General features: G+C 41.1%; 1 protein-coding gene across 1 annotated transcript in view; it reads left to right on the top strand.

Moving 5' to 3' along the window:
• The first annotated feature begins 2,877 nt into the window (after positions 1-2,877).
• The window catches only part of lonp1 (lon peptidase 1, mitochondrial), a 34,845-nt gene continuing 15,964 nt past the window's right edge, over positions 2,878-21,758 (top strand). Inside the window, exons 1-7 of the mRNA XM_060941275.1 lie at positions 2,878-3,445; positions 9,985-10,073; positions 10,158-10,277; positions 16,720-16,978; positions 17,056-17,117; positions 19,963-20,092; positions 20,175-20,258. Of these exons, the coding sequence (XP_060797258.1) occupies positions 2,903-3,445; positions 9,985-10,073; positions 10,158-10,277; positions 16,720-16,978; positions 17,056-17,117; positions 19,963-20,092; positions 20,175-20,258 (1,287 nt within the window). The 5' untranslated portion in view covers positions 2,878-2,902. The remainder of the gene's footprint in view (positions 3,446-9,984; positions 10,074-10,157; positions 10,278-16,719; positions 16,979-17,055; positions 17,118-19,962; positions 20,093-20,174; positions 20,259-21,758) is intronic.

The following is a 21,758-nucleotide window of genomic DNA, read 5'->3' as shown; positions in this document are numbered from 1 at the left end:
TACCAGCAGATAGCCTGCACCTTTTGATCTAAGTAGGTGTGGCGGGTCATAGAGGAGCAGAAGTTCACTCAGGTACTGTGGTGTGAGACCATTTAGTGCTTTAAAGGTCAATAGTAGTATTTTATAATCAATATGACATTTGATTGGGAGCCAATGCAGTGTGGATAAGACAGGGGTGATGTGGTCACATTTTCTAGTTCTAGTAAGGACTCTTGCTGCTGCATTTTGAACTAACTGGAGCTTGTTTATGCACTTATTGGAACATCCAGACAGTAAGGCATTACAATAATCCAACCTGGAGGTAACAAAAGCATGAACTATGAATTTTTGTGTTTACTCAAGAATATTTGTGGTGGCACCGCTGTTGGATAAATCATATTAAAGGAACTGGAGAGAGCCCAGAGGAGCCCAGACCATATACAACTTGCTGGCATGCAATATGATTTGTCTTTTTGAACTTTAGGTTGTAAGTATGGCTAAAATGTCATGACCATGTCATGAGATTTCAGTGCCTCAGCCAACTGGTTTCAACTTAACTCACCTGATCACCAGAATTATTTTTAAATACAATATGGATTTATTTACAAACAGGAGCTTACATGTAAGAGATGCACAAATCATGAAATGATATGTTATTAAATCAAAATAAGCAAAACTACAACTAAAATGAGTTACAGTTGTAGGTTTATTTTTCTTTGGGAAAATATGGCCATTTATTAAATTTATACATTTCGTACTAGTTGAAACTTCACACCACCTGCAGTAACTGCATTTTAGTGGAAATAAATCACTGCATCTATCCTGAGTATAAATCCATTAGCAGGATGCACAATGACTGAGCTTAAAATATTTAATAATTTTCACTCCAAAATATACTGAAAGTATTCACAAGTATGTGTATATTGAGGTGACAAATTTGAGGGACTGATCAGTAGTGGGCGGCACGGTGGTGTAGTGGTTAGCGCTGTCGCCTCACAGCAAGAAGGTCCGGGTTCGAGCCCCGTGGCCGGCGAGGGCCTTTCTGTGCGGAGTTTGCATGTTCTCCCCGTGTCTGCGTGGGTTTCCTCCGGGTGCTCCGGTTTCCCCCACAGTCCAAAGACATGCAGGTTAGGTTAACTGGTGACTCTAAATTGATCGTAGGTGTGAATGTGAGTGTGAATGGTTGTCTGTGTCTATGTGTCAGCCCTGTGATGACCTGGCGACTTGTCCAGGGTGTAGCCCGCCTTTCTCCCGTAGTCAGCTGGGATAGGCTCCAGCTTGCCTGCGACCCTGTAGAACAGGATAAAGCGGCTAGAGATAATGAGATGAGATGAGATGATCAGCAGTGAAGCTTGCATGGAAGAATGCCAAAAGAACCTGTGGCAATAGTAGCTGTGGAATTGCTGGGTATATGGAACTGGTCTATAGGATCTGCTCTATAGGAATTATTTCTATAGAATGTGCCTATAGAACTTTTTTCCTATAGAACTTGAGTACTAGAGTTCTACAGGATTTCCATTAAGTTTTCTATAGGATTCCTATAGAAGATTTTTAGCAATATTGCATAAAATCTATTTTTTCATATTTAAAAAAGAAGCTGAGCTTTACTTATTTTTACACTCTACATCTAAGCATAAGAAAGCTTGTAAACCTTTGAATATGTGGTTTTTTTTGTGAAAATAACTTTTTTTGTGTGTCACATAATTGCTTCCTCTTATTTTTATAAATATTGATTAGATTGCATTTCAGCCATTCTTATCTCCTTTTTTTGATACTAATAACTTATCTGCTTGTAAATTGATTTATGTTGCATTTAAATCAAAATATAAGCTACAATTTTAGCAATGTATGCAAAGCATGGTAAGTAATATCATATTCTTATCTTATCATCGTATCATATGGCTATATTATAGACGTGTTGTTTTCTTTAATTAGTTTTCTTCTCCTTAAGTTATTGCTTAATATGCTGAATTTATGGATCCTGTAGGCCTGTCCCCCCTCCATTTTATTTAATACAGTGGAACAACACAAGAGTAATGAACAGAGTATAAATACTATCGTAATTTCTTCTGTTTTTAATTAAAGATTAAAATATCACAATTAAAAAAAAGCACAAAACAAGTACAGTATTTTCACATTATAACACAAGAAGGGCGAGATATTGTAGAAAGAAGTTTATAGTTATTTTTACTTTTCAAAAAAACCCAACAACTACAAAATACTGTAAAAATTTTCCAAATTAATTAGGAATGGGGGGAGAGTTTTTCAATATCGAAAAAAACATGTTAAAAAAGGAATAATGATAAATAATGTGTACATATGAAAGTACATAGATACCGGTATGGAATGGGTAAACAAACTGTTTTTCATTTTTATTGTTTTCTCCCCTTTCTCGTGTTTTTTTTTCCTTTTGGCAAGAAGGCATTTTATTTTAGAATTTTATACACACAGAACACTGAAATGACCTTTTCTTTTAATTTCGAAATGCATTGTTTGACCATCAATATCCCACGTGATAAATTTGACCAATATTATATAACTTATTTTATTAGGTAAATTGCATAATCATAAATCTAATATCAACCCAAAAGTTTTTTTGATATTTAAAAAGGAAGCTGAGCAATTAAAAAAGCACAAAACAAGTACAGTATTTTTATATTATAACACAAGAAGGGCGAGATATTGTAGAAAGAAGTTTATAGTTATTTTTACTTTGAAAAAAAGCAAAAAACTTAAAAAAATACTATAAAACTTTTCCAAATTAATTAGAAATTGGGGGGGGGGGATTGTCAATATAAAAATGTTTTTTTTTTTAAAGGAATAATGATAAAAAATAATATGTACATATGGAACGGGTAAACAAACTGTCGTCATCACAAGTGGCCGGAAGTGGGAGGCTGTTTGTAGAACCCTCGAGATCAACATGGCTGCGTACGTGAAGCTGTGGAGCAGATACAGGCAGGCTTATAAAAATGGGACCGTCTTCTGTAGCAAGTATGTTAAAAAGTTTGGCGCTGAGTTTAATGGATTGTATCCGGGAGAGTCGCTTAGCCGGAGCGGATTTACCGCAAACCGATCACATTCTTACATTTCAAGTCAAAAGTTTTGTAGCGGCACCATTACATCAGTGACGGGACCTGCGCGCGTGACCCATCTGAGAAAATGGACCAGAATCGCCGGTGTGCTTCCGCCGGACAGGGGAAGTGTAGGACCTGGCTTGTTTATGAACCACGACCAGAGGAGATACCTGTTCGGCAACAGGAGCAGCGGCCTCCCGGGAGAGGATGGAGCAGAGAGCAGCGGTCCTAGTGACGATGAACCCGGTGGAGATGGAGCTGAGTCCGGTTCTGCTCCCCCGCACATCACCGCTCTCACGCCCATGATGGTGCCGGAAGTGTTTCCCAACGTGCCGCTCATTGCTGTGACCAGGAACCCGGTTTTTCCGCGGTTCATTAAGATAATCGAGGTAGTGATGTTGTTTTATACAAGTCAGGATATTACAGCAGCGCTGCTGAATTCTCGAATCTGATTGGTCAGAAGGTGGTGATAGTAGTTCCGGCTCCTTCAGATGTGTTTTAGTTTCTAATGTGACAAACAGATCATTCATAGGACTCTCATATCGGACACGTCACATAACCTGTGTCTAATCATCAACAAACATTCGCTGATATTTAACAGAAAAACGTGTGATCATTGATATGCTCAAGTTTTTTGTAAGGGATGGATTCTTTGTCACTGCACATTACTATATAACGAGACACTGTTTGAGGGCTCAAATCACAGCAGCATATCTCATCTCATCCCATTATCTCTAGCCGCTTTATCCTGTCCTACAGGGTCGCAGGCAAGCTGGAGCCTATCCCAGCTGACTACGGACGAAAGGCGGGGTACACCCTGGACAAGTCGCCAGGTCATCGCAGGGCTGACACATAGACACAGACAACCATTCACACTCACATTCACACCTACGGTCAATTTAGAGTCACCAGTTAACCTAACCTGCATGTCTTTGGACTGTGGGGGAAACCGGAGCACCTGGAGAAAACCCACGCGGACACGGGGAGAACATGCAAACTCCGCACAGAAAGGCCCTCGTCGGCCACGGGGCTCGAACCTGGACCTTCTTGCTGTGAGGTGACAGCGCTAACCACTACACCACCATGACACAGCAGTATATCAATAAAATAAATAACATAACACAACCGGGGAAGCACTGTCTCCTCACAGTAAGAAAGGCCTGGGTTCGAGGTGAAGGCCAGTGGCGGCTGGTGAAAAAAAGTCTTGGTGGGGCTGGTGTGTGCCAATAGATTTCCCTGCCTACTCCAGTATAAGCATTCAAATGAACAGTCAGAAAATGACGACAATTCCACAATAATAACTTAATTTCCTTCTCAAAATCAGCAGTTTCCCAGATAAAGTAAATTAACAATTTACAGCTATATTCGGCTCCATTTATGCTTTGGAAAGGAACGGTATCAAATACAATACAATACTCAGGTTTTTGAGAGAAGTTAACACCAAAGGTATGATTTCAGCTGAAACTATACAAATCAACAGTATGTGTGTGAATGAGTGAGTGAGAGAGAGAGAGGGGGAAGGTTTCTAAGGTGAGTGTGGGACTGAGTGTATGAAAATAAAGAGAGAGAGAGGTGGTGTGTGTCTGATTCTAAGCTGAGTGTAAGATTTCTGTGTGAGAGAGTGATTATGAAATGAGGTGTGTGTGTGTGTGTGTGTGTGTGTGTGTGTTTCTGTGAAACGGGGGGGGGTGAAACATTGTTGACACACTTATTGTGAATACACACTATGACAAGAAAGATGTGTGATTATTGTCCACCATGAACCAAAAGTCTAGTTTTGAACATCACCTCTAACCAAAGACAGAGAGATACATTTTCTGTAGCAGGGGCAAAATTTCCAGCGCCCCAAAATCATTAAGTTCGGCCATGCTGATTGGCCAAATATTTATTATTTTTCCCTAGCAACCATACACGATTGGCTATTTCGCTGCACTTCTGGGGCGCTTTGACGAGTGCCCAAGAAGAGAAATGATCCGAGTCTGTCAGTGGAAATTCACTGTTGAATAAGAGTCAGTTGGTGGAAATGTTGTTTAAATAATTCAGATTGCATGTAGGCACACACTATTAAGTAAAACTGACATTGCATTGATGATAAAATTTGTTTAAAAAAATAAATAAAATAAATGTTTATATATATATATATATATATATATATATATATATATAAAATATATAAATAAGTGCTGTCAAGCGATTAAAATATTTAATCGCGATTAATGTCGCGACTGTCATAGTTAACTCGCGATTAATCGCAATTTAATCGCACATTTTTGTCACACGAAAAAATTCTCTTACCAGCATAAAAAAGTGAATGGGCTTGTTTTGTACCAATGTTTTTCTTATTGCAACGCATAACACATCTTTGACACAGCCACTGCAAACTGAAACCTAAGCTGAGCACCGTAGCTCTTCGTCCCGAGACTAACAAGAGAACCATGAGTGAAGTGATCTACTGCTTGAGTTAGTCTATCAGAGAGACAGGTTACACAGTGACGGTAGGCTTGACATGCTTGATTATAATATAAAGTACACTATTAAGTTTAAGTTGTTCGTTGATAAATATTGCATTGAATCTGATCTTTACTGTTTCAGCTCACTTAACACATTTTGTACTTTTACACTTTCTACCTGTTGATGCGTCGTGCTGTCCAATCAGAGGCGGCCAAATTTGCATATTACAGGAAGGATTTCTGGGATAGCATTGAGTTTACAGTTCAGAGGGATCTGGCTTCTGTAGACGCTGTCTTCTTAAACCTGAATAAAAATTTAAAAAGAGCCAAATGAGCCAGTCTTTTGAACGGCTCTTTTCAAAGAACGGATCACAAAGATGCGGATCCCATCAAAGAGCCATAAATCCCATCTCTACTAGCGCGCCCTGCCCGCGCTGGTTCTTTGAGGGAGGAGGGCAGAGGACTCTGGCTGTACGGGGTGTGGCTAGCTGCTATTGTTTTTCTAAGCAAAGTCTCTGTTCCAAGTTCCTGGCAGTTTCAAAAGCTTATGAAAAACCTACATCATGTCACAGAGCGTTAATCTCGCGATAAAAAAAATTATCACCGTTAAAATTGAGTCAAGTTAACGCGTTAATAACGCGACATTTTTGACAGCACTAATATATATATATATATATATATATATATATATATATATCTCTGGGAAGGCGGCGGCACGGTGGTGTAGTGGTTAGCGCTGTCGCCTCACTGCAAGAAGGTCCGGGTTCGAGCCCTGTGGCTGGCGAGGGCCCTTCTGTGTGGAGTTTGCATGTTCTCCCCGTGTCCGCGTGGGTTTCCTCCGGGTGCTCCGGTTTCCCCCACAGTCCAAAGACATGCAGGTTAGGTTAACTGGTGACTCTAAATTGACCGTAGATGTGAGTGTGAATGGTTGTCTGTGTCTATGTGTCAGCCCTGTGATGACCTGGCGACTTGTCCAAGGTGTATCCCGCCTCTCACCCGTAGTCAGCTGGGATAAGCTCCAGCTTGCCTGCGACCCTGTAGAACAGGATAAAGCAGCGAGAGATGAATGAGATGAGATCTGGGAAGGCGGCGCCCGAGCGCCCCCTATGGGCCAGCCGCCACTGGCGAGGGCCTTTCTGTGTGGAGTTTGCATGTTCTCCCCGTGTCTGCGTGGGTTTCCTCCGGGTGCGCCGGTTTCCCCCACAGTCCAAAGACATGCAGGTTAGGTTAACTGGTGACTCTAAATTGACCGTAGGTGTGAATGTGAGTGTGAATGGTTGTTTGTCTCTATGTGTCAGTCCTGCGATAACCTGGCGACTTGTCCAGGGTGTACCCCGCTTTTCGCCCGTAGTCAGCTGGGATAGGCTCCAGCTTGCCTGTGACCCTGTAGAACAGGATAAGCGGCTACAGATAATGGATGGATGGATATACATAACCTTTTAAAAAGCAGCATATTGGCATATACTGTAAGCAGCAGTATAAATTACAGTATGTAATTATACAATGTAGCCAAACACAGTAAGGTGCAGAGTGAGAGTCCAAGTCCGGATCAGGCCTCCAGCAGAGCTTTTACAGCCCTGGGGAAGAAGCTGTTTTGGTGTCTTGCTGTTCGTGAGTTTATGACCAGAGGGAAGGGTGTCAAAAAGACATTGTCCGGGGTGAGTGCAGTCAGTCCTAATCTTTGTGGCTCTGTTTCTCAGCCTGGCAGAGTAAATCTGTTCCAGGGATCGGCGAGGGGTACCAATGATTTTAGATGCAGTCCTGATGATCCACTGCAGGTCTTTCCTCTCCTCTGAGGTGCAGCTGGAGAACCACACTATGCATCCATAGCTCAGAACACTTTGTATGTTGCACTGGTAGAAGTTGGTGAGGAGCTTCTGTGAGAGCCCAGTTTTCCTCAGGGATCGCAGGAAGAAGAGTCTCTGCTGGGCCTTCTTCACCACCTCTCTGGTGTTCACTCCCCATGTCAGGTCCTCTGAGAGGTGAACACCAAGGTACTTGAAGCTCCCCACTTGTTCCACCTCCTCTCCAGAGATCACCAGGCTGGCATTTATTTTAACCGATCATTTTCTGAAGTCAATGGCAAGCTCCTTTGTTTTGTTGGAGATGTTTATTTAACGTTTTATGGCAGGAATCTGTAGTGTCAGTGCTTTCTGTCAGTAAGGATGTTTTCTGCTGCAACAGAGTTTACAGGACAGAAACATGACAAGCTGCATGTTAACTAGAGAGAGAGAGAGAGAGAGAGAGAGAGAGCGACCGAGCCTGGAGAAGGAACGACTGTTTATATCATTCATAGTTTATAAAGCTTGTCATGTTCATTCATAAATTCAAAATTGTAATCGCTGACAAATTGCTGTGGTATAAAAGGAATAAAACAGTTTGCTGTTATAGGAGAATAATCCACTTCAAGGTGGTAAGAGTAACTCTGCTTCATCACATCCCTGAGTTGTTGATTATTTTCCTAGAACGGCACACCTCCATGTGTTTTATTCCTTACATAATTAATTATGGAAATATAGTGATGTTTTACAGCATAATTTTTTATGAACTTATCACAGACAGTGTGAAATGTTTTGTTTTTCTCCTTATCAAATAGATGCATTGGTAAGATTTTAATAAATGTACAGTATATCAATAAATTTCAGTACAACTTTAAAGTGCTGATGACACGTTTTTGACATCTTTGGCGATGTTTTATAACATAAAAAGTAATTCCCAATGATCCATATATTAATTCATGAAGGCGCTGATTTTACAAGTTATAATAAAAAAACACGGCTATCTGGGCAAATTTGACGGGGCTGCAGCACCCAGGAGACGAAAGAGGAGGAGGAGCTATATGACGTCAGCGAAAGAACCTTCCTCCTCACTTACCAGTTTGTTGTTGATGCGGCAGGTGTTCAGTTTATCATTATTAGTATTTTTATTAGACATTATTATACATTATTTTATATATATATATGTGTATATGTATAATATTAGTTATTATGCCTTCGCGTTGTGTTGCCGGCTTTTGCTCCAAAACCCACAAAGATGGGGTAAGTTTATTCAAGTTTCCCAGAGATCCCGAGCTGCATGCGAAGTGGGTGAAGCAAGTCAGGCGCACTCGTGACAAGTGGGAGCCCTCACCAACATCCGTCCTGTGCTCTGAACACTTCGATTTGGATTGTTTTGACACCCTTCCCAGCTTAAAAGAATCTCTTGGGTGTTCAGTTCAGCACAAACGTGTGTTACTACCGTCAGCAGTGCCTACACAGTGTTGCCAGATTGGGAGGTTTCCCGCCCAGTTGGGCGGTTTCAAGTGCATTTTGGTGGGTTTTGAACATATTTTGGGCTGGAAAACGTCAGCAGTATCTGACGTTTCAGATACTGCTGAAGTTTTACAGCCCAAAATATGTTCAAAACCCACCAAAATGCACTTGAAACCGCCCAACTGGGCGGGAAACCTCCCAATCTGGCAACACTGCCAGTATTCCGGAGGGGGTCTACTAGTAGCTATGCCGGATCCAAAGACAGTCCTCCTGTCAGAACATGTGTTGTGAAATGACATAAGATAAAGGTACGTAGAGCTATAGATTCTACATGATGATCATAAATGTAATCATAAAGTCGGCGTGATATCAGTCATGTATTTGCTTGTGAAAGCTTGCGGCTTTCATGTAACTGCTGCCTAGCAACGAGAGGCAAAGGGTAAAGAGGGTAGACTATCATAGATTCTATTCGGAAGAGATCAACACAATTCTAGACTCCCAGAAGAGGAAGAGCTAGCACTAGAGAGTTCACCAGCGTTTTCATGCGCCGTTTCCATTGAGTAGAACCAGAGTAGAACAGCCAGTGAACCGCAGCGTGTTCTTCCACTGACGTCACAACATGGCCGCGAGCCACGGACCCAGTTTTCTTGCGCTGTGCAATTAAAAGTTGGATATTCGCGTAACAACAGCTTCTTTTCACGTAATTATAACAGAAATCTAACGTTTGCCATGTTGTATAGTTTATTTAAGAAATTGCATAGAGTCATGTTCGTGTCATCAGCCCTTTAAGAATTAATGCATTTACACTAGTTGAGCAGGTCATGATAGATTTTGACTGGACATTTCATCATCCCTGTAATCCTCTCTAAATGTCCGCTGCCTCCTATACCCGTATTCATGTACACTTGAACAGTAATGTAAACATTTCCCTAAAGTGTAATAAAAATGGTTTATAAAACAATTAACACGTATACAGATTTTGAATTAACATGTTCATGTTACCATTTTCTGTTTTATTTGCTTATCATGTGCCCCCCCCCCCCCCCCCCCAAAAAAAAAAAACACTTGATGGAATTAGAAAGCAATCAGTAAAATATTGAAGTAAACTATAAGTAAAATATTACACAGCTAACATTTAAACGTCTTATAAGTATATTGATCACATTTACACTTCTGAAAACAGTCTAAAGTAACACTAAGAACAGATGTTATGTCACTTGTGTCCAGGTGAAGAATAAGCCACTGATGGATCTGCTGAGGACTAAAGTGCGACTTGCTCAGCCCTACGCTGGCATCTTCCTCAAGAAGGATGATAAGTAAGGATTAAATTAATATTATAAAGATTTGTGTGTGTTTGTGTGTGTGTGTTTGAACACTCCTGCTTTCTGTGTTTGTATCAGTGACGAGTCAGATGTTGTGGAAAGTTTGGATGCTGTTTACAACACAGGGACTTTCGTTCAGATCCATGAGATGCAAGATCTTGGTGACAAACTGCGGATGATCGTGATGGGACATCGAAGGTAATGCTGAAGGTTTCGTTTCATTCATTCATTCATTCTCTATACTGTTTATCCGTTGTGGGTGAGATGGAGCCAGTCCCAGCTGATATTGGTTGAGAGGCGGGGTACACCCTGGACAGGTTGCCAGTCTATCACAGGTCTAACACAGAGATGAACAAAGCTTCACATTCGCACCTATAAGCAATTTACAGTATCCAGTTGACCTAATCCGCATGTCTTTGGATTGTGGGAGGAAACTGGAGCACCCGGAGGAAACCTACGCAGGCACGAGGAGAACATAAAAACTCCACACAGAAAGGCCCCACGTTGACCGGCAGGTTTGAACCCAGAACCTGCTTCCTGTAAAGTGACAGTGCGCCACTGTACCACCATGCTACCAGTTTTCTCATTTCGTTCCAAATTCAGTGGTTTAGTTTATAGCACAGCCCTGCTGAAGTCTCAGTTCTGATTAACTTTCAATAACAGCCCAGTTGCAAATGACAGGTCTGTATTAAAGTGCCATTCCACCATTGGATGTATTCTTTGGCATAAAATACAATATATTTTGACAACATATATAAATGGTATCACTAGATAGAGAAATCTTTTAGCTTCAAAATGATATATCAAACATAATTTTTTGACAACGACAAGTATATTAATTTTGCGACCAAAGTCACCTACCCTTTTAATTTCCGCGCGTGATGTCATCGGCAAGTTCCCCTTGTGTACCACGTGACGTGTGACGTGGCACATATTATCAGCAATGGCGGATAGAACGCGATAAAAATAATACCAATAAATCTAGCTAATACCAATAAATCTAGCTAACTGAAAGATTAACTCAAAATTTTTCGCAATTATTTTGGCCCCCATATACGAGGAGAAATGACTCTCTCACTTTGGGGGTTTCCTGGTCTAAAAATAGACCGACACGTGGTACACAAGAAGGGGAACCTGCCGATGACATCACGTTTCACTACCGCGCGGAAATTAAAAGGGTAGGTGACTTTAGTCGCAAAATTAATATATTTGTCGTTGTCAAAAAATTATGTTTGATATATCATTTTGAAGCTAAAAGATTTCTCTGTCTAGTCATGTTGTCATAAAATATATTGTATTTTATGCCAAAGAATACATCCAATGGTGGAATGGCACTTTTAAGGCTGGGTGCATGAAGCCCTGAGACTTTTTCCCCGATTGTGTTCTGAAACCTTGGTGCATCAAGAATAGCGACATCTTGTGGTTTGAAAAAAACTATAGCAAAGATAAACTCAGTACTGCTTTGATGTAGGCTTTCAGTGGGATGTGCACAAACAGAAGCCGAACAACTCTACTGATTAAAGTGTGGCAGTAAATAGTAAGGAGTCATTATTATTTTCACTGTGAAAATAATGTTTAAAGCTAGACTGCCTTTCAGGTTTTTCAAGTGTAGGTCACAAGAATTTTCCCTGACACCCAATTATTTTTGTTTAGTGGACCGAAAGTCACTGAATTTGAATCACAGACTCCTCTCATTATCTCTAGCTGCTTTATCCTGTTCTACAGGGTCGCAGGCAAGCTGGAGCCTATCCCAGCTGACTACGGGCGAAAGGCGGGGTACACCCTGGACAAGTTGCCAGGTCATCACAGGGCTGACACATAGACACAGACAACCATTCACACTCACATTCACACCTACGGTCAATTTAGAGTCACCAGTTAACCTAACCTGCATGTCTTTGGACTGCTGGGGAAACCGGAGCACCCGGAGGAAACCCACGCGGACACGGGGAGAACACGCAAACTCCACACAGAAAGGCCCTCGTCGGCCACGGGGCTCAAACCCGGACCTTCTTGCTGTGAGGCGACAGCGCTAACCACTACACCACCGTGCCGCCCCAAATCACAGACTTCCAATTTTATTATTATTATTTTTTAAAGGAACAGTCCACCGTACTTCCATAATGAAATATGCTCTTATCTGAATTGAGACGAGCTGCTCCGTACCTATCCGAGCTTTGCGCGACCTCCCAGTCAGTCAGACGCAGTCAGACGCGCTGTCGCTCCTGTTAGCAATGTAGCTAGGCTCAGTATGGCCAATGGTATTTTTTGGGGCTGTAGTTAGATGCGACCAAACTCTTCCGCGTTTTTCCTGTTTACATAGGTTTATATGACCAGTGATATGAAACAAGTTCAGTTACACAAATTGAAACGTAGCGATTTTCTATGCTATGGAAAGTCCGCACTATAATGACAGGCGTACTAACACCGTCTGCGCGCTTCGGCAGCGCATTGATATCTGAGCTCCGTATCAATGTGCTGCCGAAGTGCGCAGAAGGTGTTAGTACGCCTGTCATTATAGTACGGACTTTCCATAGCATAGAAAATCGCTACGTTTCAATTTGTGTAACTGAACTTGTTTCATATCACTGGTCATATAAACCTATGTAAACAGGAAAAACGCGGAAGAGTTTGGTCGCATCTAACTACAGCCCCAAAAAATACCATTGGCCATACTGAGCCTAGCTACATTGCTAACAGGAGTGACAGCGCGTCTGACTGACTGGGAGGCCGCACAAAGCTCGGATAGGTACGGAGCAGCTCGTCTCAATTCAGATAAGAGCATATTTCATTATGGATGTACGGTGGACTGTTCCTTTTAAATAGAACAGTTAATGAATTTAGGATCACGTGGCTCTAAATTCATTGCTATTTTTTTTAAGAAGAACAAGAAACCTTTATTTGTCACATGCACACTTCAAGCACAGTGAAATTCATCTTCTGCGTTTAACTCATCTGAAGCAATGAACACACGCGCGTGCGTGCACACACCCAGAGCAGTGGGCAGCCACACTACAGCGCCCAGGGAACAGTCAGGGGTTAAGCACCTTGCTCAAGGGCACTTCAGCCCAAGGCCGCCCCACGTTAACCTAACCTGCATGTCTTTGAACTGTGGGGAAAACTGGAGCACCCAGAGGAAACCCACGCAGACACAGGGAGAACATGCAAACTCCACACAGAAAGGCCCTCGCCGGCCGCTGGGCTCGAACCCGGAACCTTCTTGTTGTGAGGCGACAGTGCTAACCACTACACCACCGTGCTGCCCAAGAGCACAATGGATGGGGCGTCGTGGCTCGGGTGGCTAGGGCGCCGTACCATGAATCCAGGGACCCGGGTTCGGTTCCTACCCGGGGTCGTCTCCCGGTCCCTCCCCGTCTCTCTCTCCCGCTCATTTCCTGTCCTGTCTCTGCACTGTCCTGTCCAGTGGAGGTGAAAAGAGCCCAAAAAAAATCTTAAAAAAAAAAAAAGAGCACAATGGATTAGCAGTCCATCGCCTTAACCACTCAGCCACCTCGTCTCACATTTTTTTTTCTGCTTCACCATGACGCAAAACAAGAGACTGTCATGCATCACGTGGTGGGCTTGCCACGTTCGTGCAAGGCATCGTGGGATACAAATTTGAAACCTAAGAGGGAACTAGAGGACGTGAGTGTGTGAATGAAACGTGAAAGACCGACTACAGTAACAGAAAGCGAGAAGAAAAGACATTATGTTGCAAAGGAAAGGAAACGTAGGACCAAACCAATAAATATTGGCGGTTAGCGAGCACCTTGGGGTGATCAGCTGTTCGTTTAGCGACAGAATGATGTCACTGTCAGTGCACGGTTAAAGGTAAACCTGCGCATGCGCACACGGACTTCCTCTGTCTGCTTGACTGCGCAAAGCGAGCGATTTCATGCACATTATTTGCTCCCCTCAAATTAAATAACTTCCCAGCCGCAGAATAGCCTGGTTTTTTTTTAAAGATATTACAGAAATAAACATTTATCACAATGACCAAATTTCAGAGGGAACTAAATTTCACCAATTTTATGAAATCGAAAGGCAGTCTACTTTTAATTAGTGGTACAGCTCAGCAAAATTTCAAAGTCCTGGAACTCAAATAATCTATCCAACCAGTCTGCGCCACCTACGACCCATGAAGTAAGGTGGGGTTCCAGCTTTCCAACACTCAAAATGAAGTGTTTGTTTGAATTGACAGAAAGCGAGGCCTTGTTGATCATGATCATGTGACTCCCTGAAAGCCTCGGTGGGATTTCATCTACGTACCTGTACTTGAAACTTGCCTCAGTAAGTCAGATGTACCATCATGAGGATATGTTATGTTAATTCTAATACATTATTGTTTTTATGGTAACAGTTACTTCACAGGGACATACAGTGGTGCTTGAAAGCTTGTGAACCCTTTAGAATTTTCTATATTTCTGCAAAAATATGGCCTAAAACATCATCATATTTTCACAGAAGTCCTAAAAATAGATAAAAAGAACCCAGTTAAACAAACAAGACAAAAATATTATACTTGGTCATTTATTTATTGAAGAAAATGATCCAATATTACATATCTGTGAGTGGCAAAAGTATGTGAACCTTTGCTTTCAGTATCTGGTGTGACCCCCTTGTGCAGCAATAACTGCAACGAAACGTTTCCGGTAACTGTTGATCAGTCCTGCACACCGGCTTGGAGGAATTTTAGCCCGTTCCTCTGTACAGAACAGCTTCAACTCTGGGATGTTGGTGGGTTTCCTCACATGAACTGCTCGCTTCAGGTCCTTCCACAATATTTCAATTGGATTAAGGTCAGGACTTTGACTTGGCCATTCCAAAACATTAACTTTATTCTTCTTTAACCATTCTTTGGTAGAACGACTTGTGTGCTTAGGGTCGTTGTCTTGCTGCATGACCCACCTTCTCTTGAGATTCAGTTCATGGACAGATGTCCTGGCATTTTCTTTTAGAATTTGCTTGTATAATTCAGAATTCATTGTTCCATCAATGATGGCAAGCCGTCCTGGCCCAGATGCAGCAAAACAGGCCCAAATCATGATACTACCACCACCATGTTTCACAGATGGGATAAGGTTCTTATGCTGGAATGCAGTGTTTTCCTTTCTCCAAACATAACATTTCTCATTTAAACCAAAAAGTTATATTTTGGTCTCATCCATCCACAAAACATTTTTCCAATAGCCTTCTAGCTTGTCCACGTTATCTTTAGCAAACTGCAGACGAGCAGCAATTTTCTTTTTGGACAGCAGTGGCTTTCTCCTTGCAACCCTGCCATGCACACTGTTGTTGTTCAGTGTTCTCCTGATGGTGGACTCATGAACATTAACATTAGCCAATGTGAGAGAGGCCTTCAGTTGCTTAGAAGTTACCCTGGGGTCCTTTGTGACCTCACCGACTATTACACGTCTTGCTCTTGGAGTGATCTTTGTTGGTCGACCACTCCTGGGGAGGGTAACAATGGTCTTGAATTTCTTCCAGTTGTACACAATTTGTCTGACTGTGGATTGGTGGAGTCCAAACTCTTTAGAGATGGTTTTGTAACCTTTTCCAACCTGATGAGCATCAGCAGTGCTTTTTCTGAGGTCCTCAGAAATCTCCTTTGTTCGTGCCATGATACACTTCCACAAATGTGTTGTGAAGATCAGACTTTGATAGATCCCTGTTCTTTAAATAAAACAGGGTGCCCACTCAACACCTGATTGTCGTCCCATTGATTGAAAACACCTGACTCTAATTTCACCTTCAAATTAACTGCTAATCCTAGAGGTTCACATACTTTTGCCACTCACAGATATGTAATATTGGATCATTTTCCTCAATAAATAAATGACCAAGTATAATATTTTTGTCTCATTTATTTAACTGGGTTCTTTTTATCTACTTTTAGGACTTGTGTGAAAATCTGATGTTGTTTTAGGTCATTTATGCAGAAATATAGAAAATTCTAAAGGGTTCACAAACTTTCAAGCACCACTGTAGTTGAAACCTCATAATAAAGAAATTAAAATGTTATTTAATAAAACAGTGTTGGATTGATTAATGATATGGTGAAGATTTTTGTAAGGAGATGTTTATTTAACATTTCTGGAAGGAGTCTCCAGTGTCAAGCCAGGGAAAGCTGTAACGTCGAGTTTTCCACCATTAGAAAGTGGATGGAGAATGTTGAACTTTTTTTCTGGAACAATTTTTAATTTATTTTTTCTTATTACCTTCAAGAACGAAAAGAATGGGAGGCTGGTGAGAGAGCAACAACATTTATATGTAACTATAAAACTAAATGGATTAAATTTGTCTTATTCTGTAATAAAGAAAAAATTGTTCTTTACAGGCAGGACAGAGAGTAGTGGGTTATTTATTATTATTATTATTATTATTATTATTATTATTATTATTTCCTAAGGCATAAAATGCATCCATTTTTTAAATCGCAACCTCAGAAACCAGACAGCACATGGACACAAATGATAGCAGCAGCCAGGACATGTCTACACAAACTAATGAAGATAAAATTGTGTAGAAGTGGAACAGAGAGAAAATGGGGATTAGCAAAATGCAAACCTATGCTGTAAAGAATAAAAAGAAAATAATCAAATTTTCACCATTTTTTTTTTTCCCCTGTTTGAACGCTCAGGATTCGGATCACTAAGCAGCTGGAAGTCGAGGCTGAGGAAGCGTCCCTCACACCGGAGTCAGCTGCTGACCAGTCCAAAGCTCAGCGGAGAAAAAACAAGCGTGTTCGTAAGGAGTCTCTGGCTGAGGAGATGACCGAGAGAGTGAAGGAAGTAGAATTCACGATGGAGGCTGTTCCTTTACCCAAGAGCAAAGAGATCCTCATGGTGGAGGTCGATAACGTCATACACGAGGAGTTCCAGGTCACAGAGGAGGTTAAGGTACTGACTTGTATCTTGCTCTGCTGTAGCTCCCCTGTCTGCCTTGTCTTTAAGGCTAATCAGCTGTTTGTGTTTAGGCTCTGACGGCCGAGATTGTTAAGACTATCCGTGACATCATTGCTCTGAACCCTCTTTACAGGTAATTTTCCTTTTCACAGGAAAAAGCCTATTACAGTTGGGCTGTTTAAAAACTGTGTACTTTATCTATAGTGCTTATGTGAAAAACAGGATAACAGATGCTACCGTGTCTCACAGATGGTTCCAAACATTAAATGTAACTATAGATGGATACAAATCATGACCTGTTCGTTAATAAATTTGGAAAAAATGGAATTTGGCAAATTGCTGTGGTCTGAGGGCCTCTGTATGCTCTTGCGACAAGGCTTTCGCAGATAGCTTTTCGCAGACAGTTGTAATTTATCGCTGAGCGGGGAGTAATAGGCGTGCGCGATGTTATTCATCGCCACAACGCAAGGGGGCGCGAAGTCGCTAGGAGTAGTTGGTGGGTGTGGTTAGTGGAGTGTTTATCCTCCAGTTACTTATAATGACTAGAACTGGAGTCGTATAGATGTACGTACTTCCTCACTTCCTCGATCAACCGCTCTTCGTGCTGCTCCATCTTCGCTCGTGTTTTTAAAAATGGCGGTCGTGAAAACAAACCAAACCGGGAAAGTAGGGAAGCGGAAGTGCGTGTACAGCGGATGTAGAGTGGACCAATCAGAGCCCTCTTGTCTGTGACGCTGTCTGCGAGGCTTCTGCGGTGGTCACAATTTTTGGGAGGTGCGCGCAGAGCGTCTGCGAAGGGGGGGGGCTACGCAGACGCCATCTGCGATGCCATCTGCGAGGACTGCGTTGTCAGCATAAATTGGCCTTGAGTCATAGATTATTTTCCTAAAGCAGCACAGCCTGAAGTGTGTTATTCCTTACTTATATAATGGGTTAATATTAAATATAGGTTTTTTTTTGTTTGTTTGTTTGTTTTTTTTGTCCCCAAATTTGGTTTGTATTTAGTTGCATACCATGGTGGGTTGTTTGTTTGTTTGTTTTGTTGCTTTTTTTTTCAGGTTGTTTTTTAAAAAATGTTTAGTTTATGTGACCTGCCTTATTTTGATTATATAGATGAAAGTCTTCCAGATTTACCCAGAAATCCGGATATTTGACAAAACTCTTGAAAATTTCCGGTTTCCCGAATGGAGAAATGTATTTTTCGGATTTTTTGCGTTCCTAGACGCGGTGTAATACTTCGCATCATCCTTGCATGGGCGCGGTCCTTAAATAGCCTAAACATAGTTCATTGATTGATTAAAGACAGGTGTTCTTTGTTAACGGCACTTGTGCCGGAGCTCATTAGGTGCGCGCGCGCCCTGGGTGCAAGCGCAACACAATCGCACTAGAAAGCATGGTCAAGCTGCCAGTGTAGCTGCAGTCTTTTTAGTTGAGAGTTACGAGTATTTCCTCTTGTGTTAATAATTCGCCATGTCAAAACAAGCAAAACTTTCCTCCTTCTTTCGATGTGAAGAGAAGTAAGCAATTTATTATGTATTTTTCCATCAAAGTTGCATTTTGTGGCTTTGAAGCTAAGTTTTAGTGCCGTTTCTAGAACACAACATCAAGAAAACGTGGAAGAAACAGCAATAATGGAAGAGCCAGTTTCTAAGCTAACTAGAAATGGTAATTATTTTTTGTTACATAATGTACTCAGGCTGCCAGTCAGTGTGTGACACACACACACACCCCTGAAAAATCCTAGCTACGCCCCGATTTACATGAGAAATTTGGTATTCAGGCGGCACGGTGGTGTAGTGGTTAGCGCTGTCGCCTCACAGCAAGAAGGTCCGGGTTCGAGCCCCGTAGCCGGCGAGGGCCTTTCTGTGCGGAGTTTGCATGTTCTCCCCGTGTCCACGTGGGTTTCCTCCGGGTGCTCCGGTTTCCCCCACAGTCCAAAGACATGCAGGTTAGGTTAACTGGTGACTCTAAATTGACCGTAGGTGTGAATGTGAGTGTGAATGGTTGTCTGTGTCTATGTGTCAGCCCTGTGATGACCTGGCGACTTGTCCAGGGTGTACCCCGCCTTTCGCCCGTAGTCAGCTGGGATAGGCTCCAGCTTGCCTGTGACCCTGTAGAACAGGATAAAGCGGCTACAGGTAATGAGATGAGATGAATTTGGTATTCATTGGTGTGTTTAAATTTACAGACAATACGAACTAATGTAAACAATTGGCTTCAACTCGCATAAATATGAATTGGAAATGTTTAGTTCACTTTAGCTTATGCAAACACACAACTCCTACTAAAAGATTGATAAACGAGGCTCAATGTCCCCAACATTGAAACCTGAAAGCTTTAGAAACTCTTAACAGACCTTTTACTTTTTAACAGTACTGTTTTGGGATTTTGCTGAGTTTACCTTCAACTGTTTGATTTTTTTCAAAGTAATGAACTGTGTAGCAGGAAAATCACCGCGTTTTCTAAATGCACTCCTGAAAATTACTCATTAACTAGGGGAATTAAATTTGATATTTTTGACATGTTAATCATTAATGTACATGGAAAAAAGGCTTAAGTTATAACTTGTTTTAGTGAAAATAAGTACTAGAATGCAGGGTTTTGCGTGTTAAAATTTTTTCGGGGGACGTTGTGCCCCCCCACCCCCAATCTTAGTTTGACTTTCAAAAGTTCAGGATTTTTTTTTTCTTTGCTCCACTTTCATCTCTAAAATCTATAGTTGATGGAGATTATAGCGTATAATATTGATTTTTAAGTAATGAAATCAGCCGTATAAATGATAAATAACCATGATTTCATTGCATGATACTGAACAGAAAACAGTCGTGATCATTTTATTGATTTGTCATGCTTGAAATATTATCTGTAAAAATAAATGGACATTCAGTTATTCACCACATCACTTATTTTATATCTTCTTTTTTTTCAGGCCATTACTGAATGATATTATTGAGTGTGTGTTGTGTTTTATTGTGCAGAGAATCAGTTCTGCAGATGATGCAGGCAGGACAGAGAGTAGTTGACAACCCCATCTACCTGAGTGACATGGGCGCTGCTCTGACCGGCGCAGAGTCACATGAGCTACAGGACGTTCTGGAGGAAACCAGTGTGGGTCTCTGACGGATATATTTTTCCCTCCTTAAACTTGTTGGCTTTCTGAAGATGTTTGACATGTGTTTTGGTTTCGCAGATCCCCAAACGGTTGTACAAGGCTCTGTCTCTGCTGAAGAAGGAGTACGAGTTGAGTAAACTGCAGCAGCGGCTCAGCAGGGAGGTGAGAAGCATCTGGTCACACCATGTATCCCAACAACTCTGATCCAAGCATATTCAAGTTCATGGAAGGCCTTTACGGTCACAGTTAGGGTTAAAATGATAAAATGTAAATTCAAAATGTCTTATTGGTATTTTCTTTTCCATATCTGTGCACAAAAATATTACTATTTTTAGTAGGTTGTTAATTTGATATGAATAATTAAAAGATTTTGAGGAAAAAAATGCTTGAAAACGAGTGCCTCTAAAGTAGGAGCCATATTGATAATTCAAAGGCACAGTGAAGCACTTTGAGGAAAAACAAAGTAAAATCGTAAGTAATAATACACACAAAAAGCACTTCCTTAATCAGTCTTTGACTAAACTTGTGTGTAAATTGTTTAATTTGTCAAACCAAACTAAAATTCCGTACCAGATTTACAGAAGTTTCAGTAATGCTGACTTCCTTCGTACTTGCATACCTACAATACCAGTCAAAAGTTTGTACACCCCTACTCATTTATAGGCTTTTCTGTATTTTGGCTATTTTCTACATTGTAAAACAATACTGAAGGCATCAAAATTATGAAATAACATATGGAATTATGTGGCAAACAAAAAAGGTGTTAAACCCCCCCCAAAAAATGTTTCATATTTTCGATTCTTTAAAATGGCCAGTGTTTACCTTGACGCTTTACACACTATTGGTATTATCTTAACCAGCTTCATGAGGGAGTCACCTGGAACGCTTTTCAATTAACAGGTGCCTCGTCAAAAGTTAATTAGTTCAATTTCTTGCCTTCTTAATGTGTTTGAGATCAAACGTTAATAGTAAATAATATTAATACAGTAAATGGCCCTATTCCACAACTGTAGTAATCCATATTATGTCAAGAACCGCTCAGCTAAGTAAATAGAAACGACATCCATCATTACTTTAAGGCATGAAGTGTCTATTTTTTTATTTTATTAATTTAAAAAAAACCATGAATTAGAAGCCATGTCCAAACTTTTGACTGGTACTGTGTTCATAAATGTTGATAAATCAGTCATAAATTACCAGTTGAAGTCAGATTTACAACCCCGATTCCAAAAAAGTTGGGACAAAGTACAAATTGTAAATAAAAACGGAATGCAATGATGTGGAAGTTTCAAAATTCCATATTTTATTCAGAATAGAACATAGATGACATATCAAATGTTTAAACTGAGAAAATGTATCATTTAAAGAGAAAAATGAGGTGATTTTAAATTTCATGACAACAGCACATCTCAAAAAAGTTGGGACAAGGCCATGTTTCCCACTGTGAGACATCCCCTTTTCTCTTTACAACAGTCTGTAAATGTCTGGGGACTGAGGAGACACGTTGCTCAAGTTTAGGGATAGGAATGTTAACCCATTCTTGTCTAATGTAGGATTCTAGTTGCTCAACTGTCTTAGGTCTTTTTTGTCGTATCTTCTGTTTTATGATGCGCCAAATGTTTTCTATGGGTGAAAGATCTGGACTGCAGGCTGGCCAGTTCA

This window comes from Neoarius graeffei, chromosome 15, assembly GCF_027579695.1.
Source record: "Neoarius graeffei isolate fNeoGra1 chromosome 15, fNeoGra1.pri, whole genome shotgun sequence".
NCBI lineage: Eukaryota > Metazoa > Chordata > Actinopteri > Siluriformes > Ariidae > Neoarius > Neoarius graeffei.
Note: the sequence above shows the minus strand (reverse complement) of the source record. Positions and strands in the feature narration are given on the sequence as shown.